Source organism: Ranitomeya imitator, chromosome 2 (genome assembly GCF_032444005.1).
Source record: "Ranitomeya imitator isolate aRanImi1 chromosome 2, aRanImi1.pri, whole genome shotgun sequence".
Taxonomy (NCBI): domain Eukaryota; kingdom Metazoa; phylum Chordata; class Amphibia; order Anura; family Dendrobatidae; genus Ranitomeya; species Ranitomeya imitator.
This window is the reverse complement of record NC_091283.1, coordinates 784,909,915-784,930,970: the sequence shown is the minus strand read 5'-3', so window position 1 is coordinate 784,930,970 and position 21,056 is coordinate 784,909,915. Positions and strand designations below refer to the sequence as shown.

Sequence of the window (21,056 nt, the reverse complement as noted above, 5' to 3'; positions counted from 1 at the left end):
GCTTGGCAGACTCGAGATAAGTCAAGTTCTTATGATCAGTCAATACCACCACGCAATGCTTAGCTCCTTCAAGCCAATGACGCCACTCCTCGAATGCCCACTTCATGGCCAGCAACTCTCGGTTGCCCACATCATAATTACGCTCAGCGGGCGAAAACTTCCTGGAAAAGAAAGCACATGGTTTCATCACTGAGCAATCAGAACCTCTCTGTGACAAAACCGCCCCTGCTCCAATCTCAGAAGCATCAACCTCGACCTGGAACGGAAGAGAAACATCTGGCTGACACAACACAGGGGCAGAACAAAAACGACGCTTCAACTCCTGAAAAGCTTCCACAGCAGCAGAAGACCAATTGACCAAATCAGCACCCTTCTTGGTCAAATCGGTCAATGGTTTGGCAATGCTAGAAAAATTACAGATGAAGCGACGATAAAAATTAGCAAAGCCCAGGAACTTTTGCAGACTTTTCAGAGATGTCGGCTGAATCCAATCCTGGATGGCTTGGACCTTAACTGGATCCATCTCGATAGTAGAAGGGGAAAAGATGAATCCCAAAAATGAAACTTTCTGCACACCGAAGAGACACTTTGATCCCTTCACAAACAAAGAGTTAGCACGCAGGACCTGAAAAACCATTCTGACCTGCTTCACATGAGACTCCCAATCATCTGAGAAGATCAAAATGTCATCCAAGTAAACAATCAGGAATTTATCCAGGTACTCACGGAAGATGTCATGCATAAAGGATTGAAACACTGATGGAGCATTGGCAAGTCCGAACGGCATCACTAGATACTCAAAATGACCCTCGGGCGTATTGAATGCAGTTTTCCATTCATCTCCTTGCCTGATTCTCACCAGATTATACGCACCACGAAGATCTATCTTAGTGAACCAACTAGCCCCCTTAATCCGAGCAAACAAGTCAGATAACAATGGCAAGGGATACTGAAATTTAACAGTGATCTTATTAAGAAGGCGGTAATCAATACACGGTCTTAGCGAACCATCCTTCTTAGCTACAAAGAAGAACCCTGCTCCCAGTGGTGATGACGATGGGCGAATATGTCCCTTCTCTAGGGATTCCTTCACATAACTGCGCATAGCGGCGTGTTCGGGCACGGATAAATTAAATAATCGACCTTTAGGGAATTTACTACCAGGAATCAAATTGATAGCACAATCACAATCCCTATGCGGAGGTAGGGCATCGGACTTGGGCTCTTCAAATACATCCTGATAATCAGACAAGAACTCTGGGACCTCAGAAGGGGTGGATGACGAAATCGACAAAAATGGAACATCACCATGTACCCCCTGACAACCCCAGCTGGATACCGACATGGAATTCCAATCCAATACTGGATTATGGGTTTGTAGCCATGGCAACCCCAACACGACCACATCATGCAGATTATGCAACACCAGAAAGCGAATAACTTCCTGATGTGCAGGAGCCATGCACATGGTCAGCTGGGCCCAGTACTGAGGTTTATTCTTGGCCAAAGGTGTAGCATCAATTCCTCTCAATGGAATAGGACACCGCAAAGGCTCCAAGAAAAACCCACAACGTTTAGCATAATCCAAATCCATCAGATTTAGGGCAGCGCCTGAATCCACAAACGCCATGACAGAAAACGACGACAAAGAGCATATCAAGGTAATGGACAGAAGGAATTTGGACTGTACAGTACCAATGACGGCAGACCCCGCTTAGTGCGCTTAGGACAATCAGAAATAGCATGAGTGGAATCACCACAGTAGAAACATAGCCCATTCAGACGTCTGTATTCCTGCCGTTCCACTCTGGTCATAGTCCTATCGCACTGCATAGGCTCAGGTTTAACCTCAGGCAATACCGCCAAATGGTGCACAGATTTACGCTCGCGCAAGCGTCTACCGATCTGAATGGCTAAAGACAAAGACTCATTCAAACCAGCAGGCATAGGAAATCCCACCATGACATCCTTAAGAGCCTCAGAGAGACCCTTTCTGAACAAAGCTGCCAGCGCAGATTCATTCCACTGAGTGAGTACTGACCATTTCCTAAATTTCTGACAATATACTTCTATATCATCCTGACCCTGGCACAAAGCCAGCAAATTTTTCTCAGCCTGATCCACTGAATTAGGCTCATCGTACAGTAATCCGAGTGCCAGGAAAAACGCATCGACACTACTCAATGCAGGGTCTCCTGGCGCAAGAGAAAATGCCCAGTCTTGAGGGTCGCCGCGCAAAAAAGAAATAATAATCAAAACCTGTTGAATAGGATTACCAGAAGAATGAGGTTTCAAGGCCAGAAATAGCTTACAATTATTTTTGAAACTTGGAAACTTAGTTCTATCTCCAAAAAACAAATCAGGAATAGGAATTCTTGGTTCTAACATAGATTTCTGATCAATAGTATCTTGAATCTTTTGTACATTTATAACGAGATTATCCATTGAAGAGCACAGACCCTGAAAATCCATGTCCACACCTGTGTCCAGAAACACCCAAATGTCTAGGGGAAAAAAAAAAAAAAAGTGAACACAGAGCAGAGAAAAAAAAAAAATGATGTCAGAACTTTTTCTTTCCCTCTATTGAGAATCATTAGTCGGCTCCTAGTACTGTTATGTCTGCTAATGAAAGGTGTAATGAAGGCAATCCAGAGACACAGTGTGCCTAGCGATCAGAGCGCACACAGTGATCTGACAAATACCCAAAAACAAAAGAACGAGCTCTGAGACGTGGAAACTCTGTAGACTGCACACCTGATCCTATCCTAAACACAACTAAAAGTGGCTGTGGATTGCGCCTAACCACTACCTATGCAACTCGGCACAGCCTAAGAAACTAGCTAGCCTGAAAATAGAAAAATAGGCCTGACTTGCCCCCAGAGAAATACCCCAAAGGAAAAGGCAGCCCCCCACATATAATGACTGTGAGTAAGATGAAAAGACAAAACGTAGGGATGAAATAGATTCAGCAAAGTGGGGCCCGATATTCTTAGACAGAGCGAGGACAGTAAAGCGAACTTTGCAGTCTACAAAAAACCCTAAAGCAAAACCCACGCAAAGGGGCAAAAAAGACCCACCGTGCCGGACTAACGGCACGGCGGTACACCCTTTGCGTCTCAGAGCTTCCAGCAAAACAAAAGACAAGCTGGACAGAAAAAAGGCAACAAAATAGCAAAAAAGCACTTAGCTATACAGAGCAGCAGGTCACAGGAACAATCAGGAGAAGCTCAGATCCAAAACTGGAACATTGACTAGGAGCAAGGATAGCAGCATCAGGAGGAGTTAAGTAACGAAGCAGCTAATGAGCTCACCAGAACACCTGAGGAAGGAAGCTCAGAAGCTGCAGTACCACTTGTGACCACAGGAGTGAATTCAGCCACAGAATTCACAACAGGATACTGTATGGGGCTGTAACCCTATGGATGGCAGGCTGTGTGGGATATTGTATGGGGCTGTAACCCTATGGATGGCAGGCTGTGTGGGATACTGTATGGGGCTGTAACCCTATGGATGGTAGGCTGTGTGGGATACTGTATGGGGCTGTAACCCTATGGATGGCAGGCTGTGTGTGTGGGATACTGTATGGGGCTGTAACCCTATGGATGGCAGGCTGTGTGTGTGGGATACTGTATGGGGCTGTAACCCTATGGATGGCAGGCTGTGTGGGATACTGTATGGGGCTGTAACCCTATGGATGGCAGGCTGTGTGGGATACTGTATGGGGCTGTAACCCTATGGATGGCAGGCTGTGTGGGATACTGTATGGGGCTGTAACCCTATGGATGGCAGGCTGTGTGTGTGGGATACTGTATGGGGCTGTAACCCTATGGATGACAGGCTGTGTGGGATACTGTATGGGGCTGTAACCCTATGGATGGCAGGCTGTGTGGGATACTGTATGGGGCTGTAACCCTATGGATGGCAGGCTGTGTGTGTGGGATACTGTATGGGGCTGTAACCCTATGGATGGCAGGCTGTGTGGGATACTATATGGGGCTGTAACCCTATGGATGGCAGGCTGTGTGGGATACTGTATGGGGCTGTAACCCTATGGATGGCAGGCTGTGTGTGTGGGATACTGTATGGGGCTGTAACCCTATGGATGACAGGCTGTGTGGGATACTGTATGGGGCTGTAACCCTATGGATGGCAGGCTGTGTGGGATATTGTATGGGGCTGTAACCCTATGGATGGCAGGCTGTGTGGGATACTGTATGGGGCTGTAACCCTATGGATGGCAGGCTGTGTGGGATACTGTATGGGGCTGTAACCCTATGGATGGCAGGCTGTGTGGGATACTGTATGGGGCTGTAACCCTATGGATGGCAGGCTGTGTGGGATACTGTATGGGGCTGTAACCCTATGGATGGCAGGCTGTGTGGGATACTGTATGGGGCTGTAACCCTATGGATGGCAGGCTGTGTGGGATACTGTATGGGGCTGTAACCCTATGGATGGCAGGCTGTGTGGGATACTGTATGGGGCTGTAACCCTATGGATGGCAGGCTGTGTGGGATACTGTATGGGGCTGCAACCCTATGGGAGACTGTGATATGGAACCATAAGCAGTGCTTATACCGTGCGCTATATTTTTGCCCCTAGACATGAGCGCTTCCGGTTCCAGTGGTAAAAGGAAGAGCTACACCGTGGAGTATAAAAAAGCGATTGTCGAAGAATCTTGGGGCAAAAATGTAGTGGAGTTCTGCAAGGAGAAAATGTTGGATCACCGACTGGTTCAAAAATGGCGTGCAGAATACACTAAGCTGAGTGAAAAAGTGGAGAGCGGAATGGCTAAAAAGCGCAAGATTGGATGTGGTCGGCAACCAATGTATACAGAGCTGGAAAGCCTGGTCTCTGAGTGGGTTGCAGACAGGAGAGCAAAGACATTGGTGGTGACCAGGGCTCAGATTCAGGAGTATGCCCTTGCAGTGGCACCACAGTTTGACATTTCCCCTGAACAATTCAAGGCATCACAGCACTGGGTGGATAGCTTTCTTGAACGCAATGACCTGTCTTTGAGAATATCCACAACCCTCTTTAGGCTGGAGGATGCTGAGATTGTAAAACGTGCATTTGCCTACAAGAAGTTTGTGGATGACATTGACTTCTCTAAATACAGTCTTTGCAACATGATCGCCATGGATGAAACTGCCGTGTTCATGGGCCAAGCAGCTCAAACCACCATTGATCAACGAGGTGCGTCCTCAGTGTACGTTCCCTCCACCGCTTATGAAAGTGCACGTGTCACCTGCATTTTGGCGATTCGCCTGGATGGCACTAAAGTAACACCGCTTCTCATTGCAAAGGGCAAGAAGGACAAGATTGAGCGGGTTTCTGGCATTTATGTGCTGGAAACTGAAAAAGCCTGGGCCACACAAGCTGTTATAAGGAAGTGGCTTGCTTTAATGCTGCCGCTTGTTATGCGAGGGAACAAAAGAGGGATGCTGATCTGGGATGCAGCCAGCACACACCGCGCCAAAAACATGAAAAACTTCCTTCATGAGCGGAGAATCGACCAAATCATGATTCCTGCAGGGATGACGGCTTATCTCCAGACTCTGGATATCGCCATTAACAAGCCGTTCAAGGACTATCTGCGTGCGGAAATCAATGACTACATTGAAAACCGCATGGAGAGAAATGTACGTGGGAACTTTGTGAAGCCAAGACTGCCAGAGATTGTGAACTGGGTTAAGAATTCCTGGGATAAGATCACTGACACCTGCGTTGCAAATGCACTGCGAGCTGGCTACCTGGACAAGACCTGCTCATTTCAGGACAGTGCCATTGCTACCCATGACAGATATGGGCCAATGATTCAGCAGGAAATGGTGTCCCGAGAGTCCCAAGTAAATCCACAGGAACCTCAGAGTATGGATGTTTATGAAGATGTTCCTGAAGATGATGACATGGTTGTCATGGAATAAATCTGTTTTATCTTCCAGTATAACATATTCAGACTGTTCGTTCTTACCGTTTTTCATTGTTTTACATGTTATACATGGAAATACGGTACCATCATGATACGGTTGTAACAGGACATTCTTGGCATTTGCTTTTATAAAACTGTTTTGTGGTGAATACCATACTGTTCAGGTTGTTAATAAATGTTAATTTTATGTTTAAAACAAAAATCGACATTTTTTTCCCCAATATAAGACATACCCTGAAAGTAAGACATAGTGGGGCTTTTGGGGGTAAAAAGAATGTAAGACGCTGTCTTACTTTCGGGGAAACACGGTAGTGTGATGGCAGCCTAATATAGGTCTGTGTAGAAGACACCGCTAAGGCTGCCGTCACACCAGCAGTATTTGGTCAGTATTTTACATCATACATATATATGTGGGTGTGCATCTTACATAGTCTCCTTTATTATGTATATTGCCATCCTTTATTACACAGTGCCCTCTCGTGTTATTTACAGCACCGTCCCTTACATGGAAACAGGAACACATGGGCTACTTGCACAGTGAACAAGTCTGTAGGATCATGTTCACATACCACCAAGAAACCTGAAGACACAAAAGAGAATAGTAAAACCAAAAACACTCAGTTTGAAAAAATTATTGCAGTAATCCGCAAGTGCTAGTAAAAGATGTAAAATACAGGGTATTTGGTTGATACGTTTTTTGCAAAAAATGTATACTAAGCTGCTCTACCAATCTTCACGGTATACCCTTATCAGAGCAGTCCTAACTAATGTATGCAATCCCTATCTGATGTATTTAAAAACCTGATCATCTGTATATAACCTGTGTGAACAGGGTTCAGAGAGGAAAAATCCATGTGTGCATACAGGGTAGAACAGCTTTTGTGCAGATAGCCCAAGAGGAGTGGTGGAACTCCCCAGTCTTGTAGACACAAGAGAACAATTATGGAAACAGGAACACATGGGCTACTTGCACAGTGAACAAGTCTGTATGATCATGTTCACACACCACCAAGAAACCTGAAGACACAAAAGAGAATAGTAAAACCAAAAACACTCAGTTTGAAAAAATGTTGCAGTAATCCGCAAGTGCTAGTAAAAGATGTAAAAAACAGGGTATTTGGTTGATACGTTTTTTGCAAAAAATGTATACTAAGCTGCTCTACCAATCTTCACGGTATACCCTTATCAGAGCAGTCCTAACTAATGTATGCAATCCCTATCTGATGTATTTAAAAACCTGATCATCTGTATATTACCTGTGTGAACAGGGTTCAGAGAGGAAAAATCCATGTGTGCATACAGGGTAGAACAGCTTTTGTGCAGATAGCCCAAGAGGAGTGGTGGAACTCCCCAGTCTTGTAGACACAAGAGAACAATTATGGAAACAGGAACACATGGGCTACTTGCACAGTGAACAAGTCTGTAGGATCATGTTCACACACCACCAAGAAACCTGAAGACACAAAAGAGAATAGTAAAACCAAAAACCGTCCCTTACATATTGGATTATTTATAATGCCTCCTGTCTTTATTACATACCGTCCTATCTTGTTAGATATATACTGCTTTCTCTCCCATACAGAGGAGCGCTCGTTCTGTCAAGGACTGTTGTGTTCTCTATGAGAAAGCCGCCGACAGACATCTCAACATTTCCCTCGACAGTCAGTTGGCCAGTTGCCGTCTAATGTGTATGGGAGCTTAAAGGAAATCTGTCACCAGGTTGTTGATGTTCCATATAAAAGCAGCATGATGTAGGGGCAGAAACCCTGATTCCAGTTATGTATCACTTACAGAGCCGCTTGCAGCAATTTTAATAAAATCCCTGTTTTATCTGCTGCAGATCTTCCCGTTCTCTGAATGCGGAGCTCAGTATAACCTCACCCACACCACTGATTGGCAGCTTTCTGTGTACGCTGAGAATAGGCAGAAAGCTGCCAATCACTGGTGGGGGCAGGTTTATAGAGAGCTCATGAATAAGGAGGACTATATGGCAGCAGGTTTACTAGTCCTCTAGTGAATCGCCTGCTGATAAATCAGTGATTTTATCAAAACAGCAGCAAGCAGCTGACGCATCGCTGGAATCAGGGTCTCTGTCTCTACATTATGCTGCTCTCAGATTAGGTGGCAAAAACCTTAGACCTCTAAGTCTCCATGCCTATCAATCAGACAGTATTGATAACTTACTTATAAGGATGTAATGACAGACATGTGTAAATGATCTACAGGACGTCTTGTTTATTGTAAATGTCTTTATGTTCTCGCTTGAGCCTGACATAACTCTTTTTATTGCAATGGGGATATTTACTGTGTATAATTAGGGAGGTGATGCCACAATACAGAGATTCCTGACGTTTGCACTCTTCATCTGGTCTGTAATGTAGATGGCGACTTTGCTGATCTTGGTAAATATTATCTTCAGAGTATTTAGAAGGTTAAATCTGCACAAGAAAGCAAATAATATCTAACTGGAGATGCAAAAATACTTTGTCTATGTAAGAATATTTAATGAAACAAATTACAATATCAGGTGAAGACTGACTGCCTGATAGGTTCAGATAGGTAAATGGTAAAGTTCTTCCTCCCTTCCTCTAGGAGGCGCTCACTGCATACAGTTTTATGTAGATCACTTCCATTTTAATGGGGACATTATGCTGCCCCTAGTGGTGACTTCAGGTTACAAGAATTATATTTAAAGGGAACCTGTCACCTGTCACCCTGTTTTTTCGATATGAGATAAAAAAATATGGTTCAATAAGGCCTGAGCTCTGCTTTACATCAGGACCTTTCATATCCCCCTATTCCCCATCTTTGCTGAGAAAATACCTTAGTAATCTCTCCGTTTTCGTATGTCAATCACCCCGGTCCGATGGGCGGGGCCTAATTGCCACCTCCGGCTCTGCTCTACGAATCTTCTTTCCTTTCTTTGGCGTAGTTTTCTGCGCGTGTGCAGTATGTTTTGCCCAACAGTGGGCAAAGCATTCAACTCATTATTGTGCATGCGCCGGGTCTTTCTATGCTTCTGGGGCACAGAGCATATGGTCAAAAGCCGGTGCATGCGCAATAAAGGTTTCATGCTTTGCCCACAGTTGGTCAAAGCATACTGCGCACGCGTGAGACGCTAATTCAACGCGCAACCGCAGAAACTGACCGCGATCTGTGCTATTCACAGATCTGGTTACGTCTGACATGCTGAGGAGCGGGGGGAGAGACAGCGATTAGGCCCTGCCCATCGGACCGGGGTGGTTGACCTACGAAAACTGAGAGATTACTAAGGTATTTTTGCAGCAAAGGTGGGGAATCGGGGGATATGAAAGGTACTGATGTAAAGCAGAGCTCAGGTCCTATTGATCCATATTTTTATCTCATATCAAAAAAACAGGGTGACAGGTTCCCTTTAAATATAATTCTTGTAACCTGTAGTCACCACTAGGGGCAGCATAATGTCCCCATTAAAATGGCAGTTATCTATATAAATCTGTATGCAGTGAGCGCCTCCTAGAGGAAGGGAGGAAGAACTTTACTATTTACCTATCTCTTATCAGGCAGTCAGTCTTCACTGACCGGGGATATGAAAGGTACTGATGTAAAGCAGAGCTCAGGCCCTATTGAACCATATTTTTATCTCATATCGAAAAAACGGGGTGACAGGTTCCCTTTAAATAACAGTTCTTGGAGAAGGGAAGCAGGGGCTCTTTATGAGAAAACTAATAGAACAGTCTATAGCAAACTACCAGAATTTGTGAATGAGGATAATTTATTATTTACATGTAGCCGAGCAATGTTACTGGTGGACTCAGGTCTATCCCATCAAGTAGGAGGAGATGCTACAGAGTCATATCAAGGTGTACTATATAATTGTCTAATGGTCACTTCCGTCTTTCTGTCTGTCTGTCTGTCTGTCCTTCTGTCTGTCATGGATATTCATTGGTCGCGGCCTCTGTCTGCATTGGAGTTCAAGTCGCTGATTGGTCTAGCCAGCTGCCTGTCATGGCTGCCGCGACCAATCAGTGACGGCCACAGTCCGATTAGTCCCTCCCTACTCCCCTGCTGCCCGGCGCCCGCTCCATACTCCCCGCAGTCAGTGCCCGGCGCCCGCTCCATACTCCCCTCCAGTCACCGCTCACACTGGGTTAATGCCAGGGTAACAGACCACGATATGCCGCGGGTAACTCACTCCGTTACCGCCGCTATTAACCCTGTGTGACCAAGTTTTTACTATTGATGCTGCATAGGCAGCATCAATAGTAAAAAGATCTAATGTTAAAAATAATTTAAAAAAAACAAACAAACCTGCTATTCTTACCTTCCGTAGTCCGACGATGCGCTCGCGCCTGCCGCCAGCTTCTGTTCCCAGAGATGCATTGCGAAATTACCCAGAAGACTAAGGCTATGTGCACACGTCAGGATTTCTTGCAGAAATTTTCCTGACAAAAACCGGACATTTCTGCCAGAAATCCGCATGCGTTTTTTTCGCGTTTTTTCATGCGTTTTTGGTGCGTTTTTTTGTGTGTTTTTTCCCAAATGCATAGAATAGTGGGAAAAACGCAGAAAATCCGCAAAATTAATGAAGATGCTGCTTTTTTTTACCGCAATTCGTTTTTTTCGCGGAAAAAAGCGCATCATGTGCACAAAACATGCAGAATGATATAATTCATAATGTATGCGTTTTTAATGAGTTTTTATAGCGTTTTTACCGTGAAAAAAACGCGAAAAAACCTGAACGTGTGCACATAGCCTTAGCGGTCTCGTGAGACCGCTAAGTGATCTGGGTAATTTCGCAGTGCATCCTGGGAACGAAAGATGGCGGCAGAGGTTCGCTGGATCTACGCTGGATCCCGCCGGGTGAGTATATAACTATTTTTTATTTTAATTATTTTTTTTAACAGGGATATGGTGCCCACACTGCTAAATACTACGTGGACTGTGTTAGATACCGCGTGGCTGCTATATACTACCTGGCCAGTGTTAGATACTGTGTGGGCTGTGTTCTATACTGCATGGGCTGTGCTATATACTGCGTGGGCTGCGTTATATACTACATGGCTGCTATATACTACGTGGGCAGTGTTATATACTACGTGGCTGTGTTCTATACTGCGTGCTATATACTACGTGGCCACTGTTAGATACTATGTGGGCTGTGCTATATATTACGTGGACTGTGTTATATATTACGTGGTCAGTGTTACATACTACGTGGGCTGTGTTATATACTGCGTGGCTGCAATATACCGCGTGGCTGCTCTATACTGTGTGGGCTGTGTTATATACTACGTGGGCTGTGTTATTTAGTACGTGGCCTATATTAACGCATCAGGTATTCTACAATATTTATGTATGTATATAGCAGCCACATGGTATATACCACAGGCCACTTAGTACTCCTATATACTACGTGGCCTGTGCTATATACTATGTGGCTGCTATATACATACATAAATATTCTAGAATACCCGATGCGTTGAAATCGGGCCACCTTCTAGTAGCTTGATGATTATTGTTCCTGAGGAAACCGAAAAATCATCATAAGCAATTTGGCATCTTCTGGGATATGAAACCACGTCTGGTTAGAGCAGCTGGACTCGAATCTGCTGTGTAGCCACCTCCTTTACTACATGGGCTTTGATAGCATATATCACAAGAGTACAAGTAATCAAGCTATTAAGACACCTTCTAAAATTATACATGGAGAACTATCAGGTAGTGGATGTTTGAGGTACAAATCCCTTTTCTTTGGAGCCCCAGGGCCTCAAACCAAGAATAGATTAATTTTTCAAAACCTTAACCCCTTTCTGCCATCAGACAGAATAGTATGCCAGATGGCAGTATCCCCCGCTTTGATGTGGGCTCCAGTGGTGAGCCCGCAGCAAAGCCGGGACATGTCAGCTGTTTTGAACAGCTGATATGTGTTCACAATAAGCACGGGTGGAATCTCGATCCACCCGTTCCTATTAACTAGTTAAATGCCGCTGTCAAACTCTGACAGTGGCATTTAACAAACGCTTCCAGCCATCCGGCTGTAAATGTGCGCATAGGTGACCCCGTCACATGATTGGGGGTCATCAGTGTGTCGGCATGACAACCAGAGGCTCTCTGTGGTCGGCGCTCATAGCAAGCCTGCATTTCAGGTACATAGCAGCGATCTGACAATCGCCTCTATGTAGCAGAGCCCATCCAGTTGTGCCAGCTTCTAGGCTTCCATGGAGACTATTGAAGCATGGCAAAATTAAAAAAAAAAAGTTTTTAAAAATATGAAAAAAATAAAAAAAAATATAAAAGTTTAAATCACCTCCCTTTCGCCCCATTCAAAATAAAACCATAAAAAAAAAATCAAACCTACACATATTTGTTATCGCTGCGTTCAGAACTGCCCGATCTATCAATAAAAAAAGGATTAACCTGATTGCTAAACGGCGTAGTGATAAAAAAGTCAAAATGCCAGAATTACATGTTTTTTCTTTTTTGGTCGCCGCGACATTGCATTAAAATGTAATAACTGGCGATGAAAAGAACCTACCTGCACCAAAATGGTATCATTAAAAACGTCAGCTTGGCACGCAAAAAATAAGCCCTCACACGACCCGAGATCCCGAAAAATGGAGACGCTACGGGTATCGGAAAATGGCACAATTTGTTTTTTTTTTTAGCAAAGTTTGGATTTTTTTTTCACCACTTGGATAAAAAAATAACCTAGATATGTTTGGTGTCTGTGAACTCGTACTGACCTGAAGAATCAACATCAACATGGCTGGTCAGTTTTAGCATTTAGTGAACCTAGCAAAAAAGCAAAACTAAAAATGTGTGGGATTGCACTTTTCTTTGCAATTTCACCGCACTTGGAAATTTATTCCCCTTTTCTAGTACACAAAATGGTCAAACCAATGGCGTCATTCTAAAGTACAACTCGTCCCACAAAAAATAAGCCCTCACATGGCCATATTGTTGGAAAAATAAAAAAGTTAATGGCTCTGGGAAGGAGGGGAGCGATAAGCGAAAACGCAAAACCGAAAAAAGCTCCCGGGTTAAGGGGTTAAAGAGGCTACTGAGGTGCTCCTAAATAACTGGGGTCACTGGCGGACACACGCAGAAAAGGGTCCCTGTTCAAGAATAATATATGGGCCCTTTGAAGTCCATCATGATGTATAATTACAACTAATATGGGGTTCAAAATGGGCCTCCTTACCTTGGTGGGTTTATTATTTTAGAGGAAAAGAAACTTTTTCAGCTAATGACCTGAGAGGTGCCCAGAGCCCCTTGTCCCAGTGATTATATCTAATCTTTGTAGATCTGTGTCTGTGTGAGGAGCTCTTCAGTGGTTATTACAGCACACAGTCAATCAGCGCCATCTACAAAGGTGTTGACACAAAACAGCATGTGACCGAGTGCAAGCAAATAAGTGCGGTATCTGTGGAGATCTGTGTTGTCACCTGGCTGCTCCGCGCCCGTCACAGCTCCTCTCATTACCGTCCACTTTCCCATACACTGCACACTGGCTGCATGGGTTATGTTCCTCATACTACAAGGGCAAAATGACCCAAGAATCCAGTGGGGCTAATACACTTCCGGCTACCCAATGTGATTTCCTTCTACAATCCCCCCAGAATCCACGTAAGTAAGCGACATATCACTTTATTCCACAAGTTTCAGGGTTTAAATTCAGGTAAATCAATGGCTACGATGCTGATTTTGGAGCAGAATATGCATTATAATCCATGTAAAATTCACTTTGTGTTAAGGTTGCAGGAATGGATCTGCTCTTGGTTGTCTCCTTTAGATGCAGAAGTGTCATTATGTGGTTCTCATATGTAGTAGTTCTTGTATTAGAACCAAACTCCATCACTTTTGTTGTAATATTGAGCACATTATATGTATTGATGATTTCTACTTGTTTTTCAGAAGCAGTCCCATAATGCGGATTCAGGACTTTGCTGAGCAGCTGCAGCATGTGAGTGAGGTGAGAACAGACCTAACCGTGGATTGTAACTTGTAACACCCATGAAACTTTGGCATGGAGTCAGACATTTTCCCTTTAGATTTCTTTTATAGAACGCCAGCCATTCCTAGTACCTCATTGTATATTATTTTTCACAGAATGTTAGCCCCCCCCGCTTAAGACATATGACAAATACTGTATGGCGGAGGTCTCATATCCCCAGATACCCTAATTATCACCTTTATTTGTACTTGTTAGGTGTTTTTAAGGGTTAATGTGAGGTCATTCTTGAGTTATGTTCTTTTAATAGAAATGGTTCAAACCGGTTCTGGCTATTTTTTGTGCGGCCTTTTTTACCGCATTTTCATTGGCCGTTGGTGTTTTTGGCGGTCTTTTTTGAATTATATAAACTCCTGGATCGCTTATTTTCCCTCATTCTGCTGGCGCAAGAAGAAAGAAGAGCCCACCCTCCCTCCCGTTATTTATTCATTCGATTTATCGTACGGTTTTATTTGTGGGGGAAAAAATCACTCATTATGGGTGGATTTGGTTATTTGGAAGTTTGGAATTTTGGACTTATGATACATGGAAGTTTATTTATTGGAGATTTTTACAAGTATTTCTGTAACCCTAAATAAAACCTCACGGCCATTTTTATTCCATGATATTTATTTATTTTGAATGGGTTTTATGGGGACATGACCTAGAAGTGCTTTTCATAGAGATTGCTAATGATTGAGAAGGTTGCTACATGATCACTTATCAGGGCCGCGTCACCACTGGGCGTACCCGGGCATGTGCCAGGAAAGAGATGAACGGGAAGGCCCACTTGGCATCGGGGACACCGACACTCTATGGAGCCCATGAGACGGGGGAGCCTGGTGCCAGTGATGGCATCAGGCCCCTCTCAAATACTCTCCTCTCCTCATTCACCCCAGCTCCAGTGTCTTCAGCATCGCCATCTTCTGACTCTGTGATGTCTCAGGGCAGAGGGCGCAATGATGTCAGTACAGCGCGCCCTCTCCGAGCAGTGCAAAGAGTCAAAAGACGCTGAAGAGACAGGACCTGCGGAGAGGTGGGTATTTGATTTTTTTTAATTTTTTTATTTATGGAGCATTATATGGGGCCCCATTATACTGTATGGAGCATTATATGTGTCTAATTATAATGTATGAAGCATTATATGTGCCCATTATACTGTATGGAGCACTATATGGGGCCATTATACTGTATGGAGCAATATATGGGGCCCATTATACTGTGTGGAGCAATATATGGAGCCCATAATACTGTATGAAGCAATATATGGGGCCCGTAATACTGTATGTAGCAATATGTGAGACCCGTTATACTGCAATGAGCAATATATGGGGCCATTATATACTGTATGGAGCAATATATGTGAGCATTGTACAGTACGGAGCAATATCTGTGGGTATTATACTGTATGGAGGACTGTGATGTTCATAATTCTGTATAGAGGACTATGTGGTGCCCATAATGCTGTATATAGGACTATGTGGTGTCCATAATACTGTATGGAGGACTATGTGGTGCCCATAATTCTGTATGGAGGACTATGTGGTGTCCATAATACTGTATGGAGGACTATGTGGTGCCCATGATACTGTATGGAGGACTATGTGGGGCCCATAATACTCTATGGAGGACTATGTGGTGCCCATAATTCTGTATGGAGGACTATGTGGTGTCCATAATACTGTATGGAGGACTATGTGGTGCCCATGATACTGTATGGAGGACTATGTGGTGCCCATAATACTCTATGGAGGACTATGTGGTGCCCATAATATTTGTATGGAGGACTATACTGCCCGATTTAAAATGATAAGTTTGTAGTCACTCTATGTGCTCTGCTCTGTGAGGATTCGCCGGTTTCTGAGCTATTGTAGAATTTACAGTAGATGTCACTCATGTAATGTAAGAAATCTTTGGCATTGTTCTATACCTATATTTCTATATTTATCTGTGCATCATTAATTGTGGTATGTGTTAAAGGGGCCACTGAGACTCTTTCACCGAGGGCCAACAAACACCTGGAGCTGGAGCTGGCCCTGATCATTTTGGCTCCTGTCAGACCAATAGTTTATCAGGATAAATTTCCCATAATTCTTGATAATTTTTTTTTATCTATACAGCAATCATATAATTATTTGCTAAATGTTTATTATTAAAGAAGTCCAGTGATATATTTTTTAAGAACTTCTGGTCGATTCGCACTGGTTTTGTCAACTGAGCTGTCCTGTCTATTTTTATGTTCCTGAGATAAAGTTGAAGATTTTAGTCCACTCTCGGAGTCGAAGATATTGCTGCATGTACAGAGATACCGTATTATCCACTAGAAGTATTGTTTGTCATTTTGTGTCCTTCCCAGGGGTGAATTTTCTGTTAGGCACAAAAGACATTAATATTTCATTTATCTTACAGCTATTTGTATAGTAAAGTTAACATTGAATTATAAGTCCCGTGAGCTGATTTGGGGGATATTGTAGATTTACTGTGTGCCTAAGAGCAGCCTGTATTTAAGGCTACATTCACACATCCGTGTGACGTGCTCTCGGGCTGTACAGGTTTTTTGTTTTTTTTGGACACGTTGACCCATAAAGTTTAATTAATCCATACAGGCATCAGTTGGAAAAATGAGATTCAGAGCAAGTGCTGTTCTCATCCATTTTGTGGATCAGCCTCAGTCATTAAAGTCTATGGGCATCCATTTATACTGGTGAAGCACAGAACACACATTTTGTACATCCGTTTTTCCACCCAAGTTTCATCCTTTTTAACTGACACTTTTAAGAGTCATTGGATAAAAAAAGTGCAGCCAGTCTGCCTGCCTCGGTGAGAAAAGGTGGAAACAACTAAGAGGGCACCATCGAAAAAATGGGACCGTTTCTCTAGGATGGATATGTGAATGTAGCCTCAGGGGCAAGTCTCAGTATTGTTTTTTGCAGTGGAAGAAAGTTCAGTATTCCCCATTATTTTCTTTTAAGAAATGAGGCTCCATGTGAATTTTTTTTATTGGAGAGATCTTAGAAATATAGGCAGCCAGCAGGTTTGTAATCAGCTATTCTGACAGTACAGGGCAAACATTGTAAGAGATTGTGCAACTAAAAAAAAAAGAAATGGAAGGAAAATGTAAAATAAAAACCGTATTCTCACTGCGTATAGTTCCTCCAGCGCAGGCTGTTCTGGTGGTCTTCTCCTGGATAGGAGTAAATGGCGACTTGTTCTGTGGTCTCATATGGTCTGACAAATGGTCAGATGACCGGTTCCACTGCTCTTCTAGTCAGCTAACTGCTGCAGCCAATTAATTACTGTACCTGTCTCTACGGCCAGGACCTCTTTGCTTCTTATTCTCGCCGCCTTTGGATGAATCAAGACATCCAGAGGAAGTCAAAGCTGCTGCTGGACTCTCTCTTCCTCCGGAAGTCAATTACATCTGTAGGAGAGAAGAATGAAGCCAGCGCTGATTGGCCACAGGGATAGCATGACATGACAGTGTCACGAGAGCCCTGGGAGAGCCAGTGCCAACACCACTGGAACGGTGCCTGTGTTAGGCGGCCCTGGCGGTAGTCGTGGCAACGAGCTGTAGTGTTCCCTCACCCTGGCTCCCCACAAATGAAACATACTGTCCCTTTTGCTGTATGTGTAACATGCGCAGCAGAACACTCACATTAATTGCTGGAGACCCCTCAGCTTCTGTCATTCTGGCTCCAGATCCCCGGGTTTCACAACCAACTCCTGATACAATGTCCTTTCTTAACGGTTCAACTTTAATTGATAACAGGGCTTTCATTACAGATGCGGCACAGTACGTACACAGTGACATTCCTGGGACTTTCCCTGTCTTCCTTGCAATCGCTGCCTCTCTGGACAATCCCTGTCCCGTCCTGGCAATCTCTGCCTTCCCTAGTAATCTCAGCCCCTTCCATGATGTCCCTGCCTCTAGGTACACCAGCTTCCTCGCATTCCCCTTGTCCGGTTTCAAGAAGGAAAGGTAAAAGGCTCCCCATCTCAGCTCCGCCTAATCCCTGCCATAGGCCCCAGATCCTCTTTTGAATGGTTCCCTTTAAGATGGTGACCGCCAGCACTCCACTCAGCATGGTGTCCCTTCTTGTCTCAGCAGCTTCACCCACATGGCTATCTGTCTACCTTCTTTCACTTCACCTTGCCCGGGGCATGGCTGCCCGGGCTCTGCTCACTAACCAGGAAGTCCCATAACTATATCCCACTGTTCTGCCCTACACCCATCTGTAGCTCCTCCCAACCTGGAAAACCCCTTATGCTAACTAAGTCTTTTCTCACACTCCCATTCCCCTATTTCTGATGTGCCCCCACTATTCTATTCTCTATACCTTTCCCTAAGGGTACCGTCACACAGTGGCACTTTTGTCGCTACGACGGTACGATTCGTGACGTTCCAGCGATATCCATACGATATCGCTGTGTCTGACACGCAGCAGCGATCAGGGATCCTGCTGAGAATCGTACGTCGTAGCAGATCGTTTGGAACATTCTTTCGTCGCTGGATCTCCCGCTGTCATCGCTAGATTGGTGTGTGTGACACCGATCTAGCGATGCGTTCGCTTGTAACCAGGGTAAACATCGGGTTACTAAGCGCAGGGCCGCGCTTAGTAACCCGATGTTTACCCTGGTTACCAGCGTAAATGTAAAAAAAAACAAACAGTGCATACTTACATTCCGGTGTCCGTCAGGTCCCTTGCCGTCTGCTTCCCGCACTCACTGACTGCCGGACGTAAAGTGAAAGCACAGCACAGCGCGCTGTGCTTTCACTTTACGGCCGGCAGTCAGTGAGTGCGTGAAGCAGACGGCAAGGGACAGACACCGGAATGTAAGTATGTACTGTTTGTTTTTTTTTTACGCTGGTAACCAGGGTAAACATCGGGTTACTAAGCGCGGTCCTGCGCTTAGTAACCCAATGTTTACCCTGGTTACCCGGGGACCTCGGCATCGTTGGTCGCTGGAGAGCTGTCTGTGTGACAGCTCTCCAGCGACCACACTACGACTTACCAACGATCACGGCCAGGTCGTATCGCTGGCCGTGATCGTTGGTAAATCGTATAGTGTGACGGTACCCTAACCCTATGCACAACACATGTAAAGTACACACACATTGAAATAGCAATTAACGAGTATATTAACATTCATAAACTCTATAAGACTGCACGTCTTTTAATGTAAACATGGTTCAAAGTGGGGGAGGCATATCACTGCTTCTGTCACCCCATTACACCTGCACCAGAGGTGAGCATAGGTGTTGTTTTATTGGGGTGAAAGATAAGGATTCAGAAGGGGTTGTCCGAGTGGTGGAAAGCCCCTTTAAAGAAAGTGTGTTGGACCATCCATTTGTACACTCAAACGATGCAAAGGGTCAGGCTAGCTATACAGAATCCACTATCAATGCGATGTCTGCAGGGATAGTCCATTGGTTCAAAATCTCCTGTTTTTGTCAGTGTAAATGGCAAGATATTAAGCGTAGACAGAAGGTGTGATAAAGAACAATTTACTGCTGCGGTTGCTCTGTATATGTCAGTGCTTCTGCATAATGCATTACAGTGAGGTTTTCTGCTGATCTGTGGAAAACAGCATTACACAGGCTCCTGCTGTGACCTCCTGCACTGGTGATCACAGCCCTTTTATCTAGTATTATGAGAGAACAAACCTATAACTTCTGTAAGTACATACATATCGGCACTCGGCTTGTTTCATGCTGATTTCCTCTGACCACTTCGGTCTGAAATGTGACAGCAATTATTTACCAATGCAAAAGTCCCTATGCGATAGTAAGCCCATAAGGCAGCACTCCAACAAATTTGGCTTAGCTTGTATAGAGCAGCATAGGTTAATATTGGGGTCATACTTATGAAACTTCATTGAGTCTGGAAATATCTTTGACAATTTGCATAATTATAGATATTGTACAGTTTGTTTTTGTTGATGTTCCACTTTTGAGTTATCTGTCATTTAGGTTCCTTTTTCCAATCTGATATGGTTCCTCTACTGCAGACTACATTTAGGACAATTCCTCTCACTTTGCAGAGGGGGCAGAGTCCACACTATACTCCTCTGCTCTGTCATATCTAATCGCAGCAGTGACATAAAACAACTGTAATTAACTTATACAAAATAGTCTCAATGTATGCTATGTGATGTAGCTTCACACTGCAGAGTATCATTATATCATATGTGATGTAACTTCACACTGCAGAGTCTCAGTAACTGCCATTTGATGCAGCTGCAGCCTGACTAGCCTGCCTCCTGCTGATGATAAGTTATTCCCTCTTAGCTTGCAAGCAGAAGGCAGAGAGGACAGTCAGAAGCAGCATCTCATAGGATACACTGAGGATTGTCTATTCTATGTGTTAGCTTTTAGTGTACATTGTTATACATTGAAGTTTTAGTCTACCTGCAGCTTATCATTGTATGGACTTACCCTCTATATCACTCCTCTCATATACAGGAGAAATTATACCACCAGCTAGAGTGGTGACATACATAGAATAGAAATAAGGAGAGCAGAACTAATAAGGAGAGATGAAGGAATGGGTCTGAGAGCTGCTAAAAGGGAATTGATAGATGACAATCTGAATTATGAGGAGTTACTATGAAGCAGTTATGAACACAGTACAGATAGTTTTTATGTTGAAAAATACTGTAAAGTTAGTTGATCCAGTATTTTAAAAGAGAGAATCTGGGGTGATTTATCAATTCAATAAAATGGTATCGATCAGTGACATGTGGACAGCATAAAAGGGTTGTCCAGGCTTTCCACAAAAGTCTGGAGTCATTCTGTGTCACTGCAGACTTGAGAATCCTCACATTGTGGGCAGCGGGGCCGGCTGCGAGATTAAGTGGTTATGTGACGGCAAGTATGCGATATGCATAGTCCCGGACACATTCCCACTAGACGTGTGTGGCCTCGCTCAGTTCACTTGGTTTGTCTTTGCTCTGGGTTTGGCCTTTTTCGTACACATCTTTTCTATAGTATTTGAAAACACATGACAAAATGCAAGATTTAAATATCAAAGACCCGTTGAAGTGCTATCCAGCACGAAACGGCCGTTGTCCGTTTGTTTTTCACATTCCTCCCTGCTATTGTTTTAATACATGTCCGAATAAAGTTGTGACCACCGTACCGGGGTAAGTGCG

At 44.1% G+C, this 21,056-nt stretch overlaps 1 protein-coding gene across 5 annotated transcripts in view; it reads left to right on the top strand.

The window, feature by feature from the left end:
- FAM13C (family with sequence similarity 13 member C) overlaps positions 1-21,056 on the top strand; it is a 286,221-nt gene that overhangs the window by 127,311 nt on the left and 137,854 nt on the right. For 4 of the 5 annotated variants that reach the window (XM_069753563.1, XM_069753560.1, XM_069753562.1 and 1 more), the window contains exon 5: positions 13,829-13,886. In XM_069753563.1, coding sequence (XP_069609664.1) covers positions 13,829-13,886 — 58 coding nt within the window. The remainder of the gene's footprint in view (positions 1-13,828; positions 13,887-21,056) is intronic. The other variant, XM_069753561.1, reaches the window with a different exon arrangement.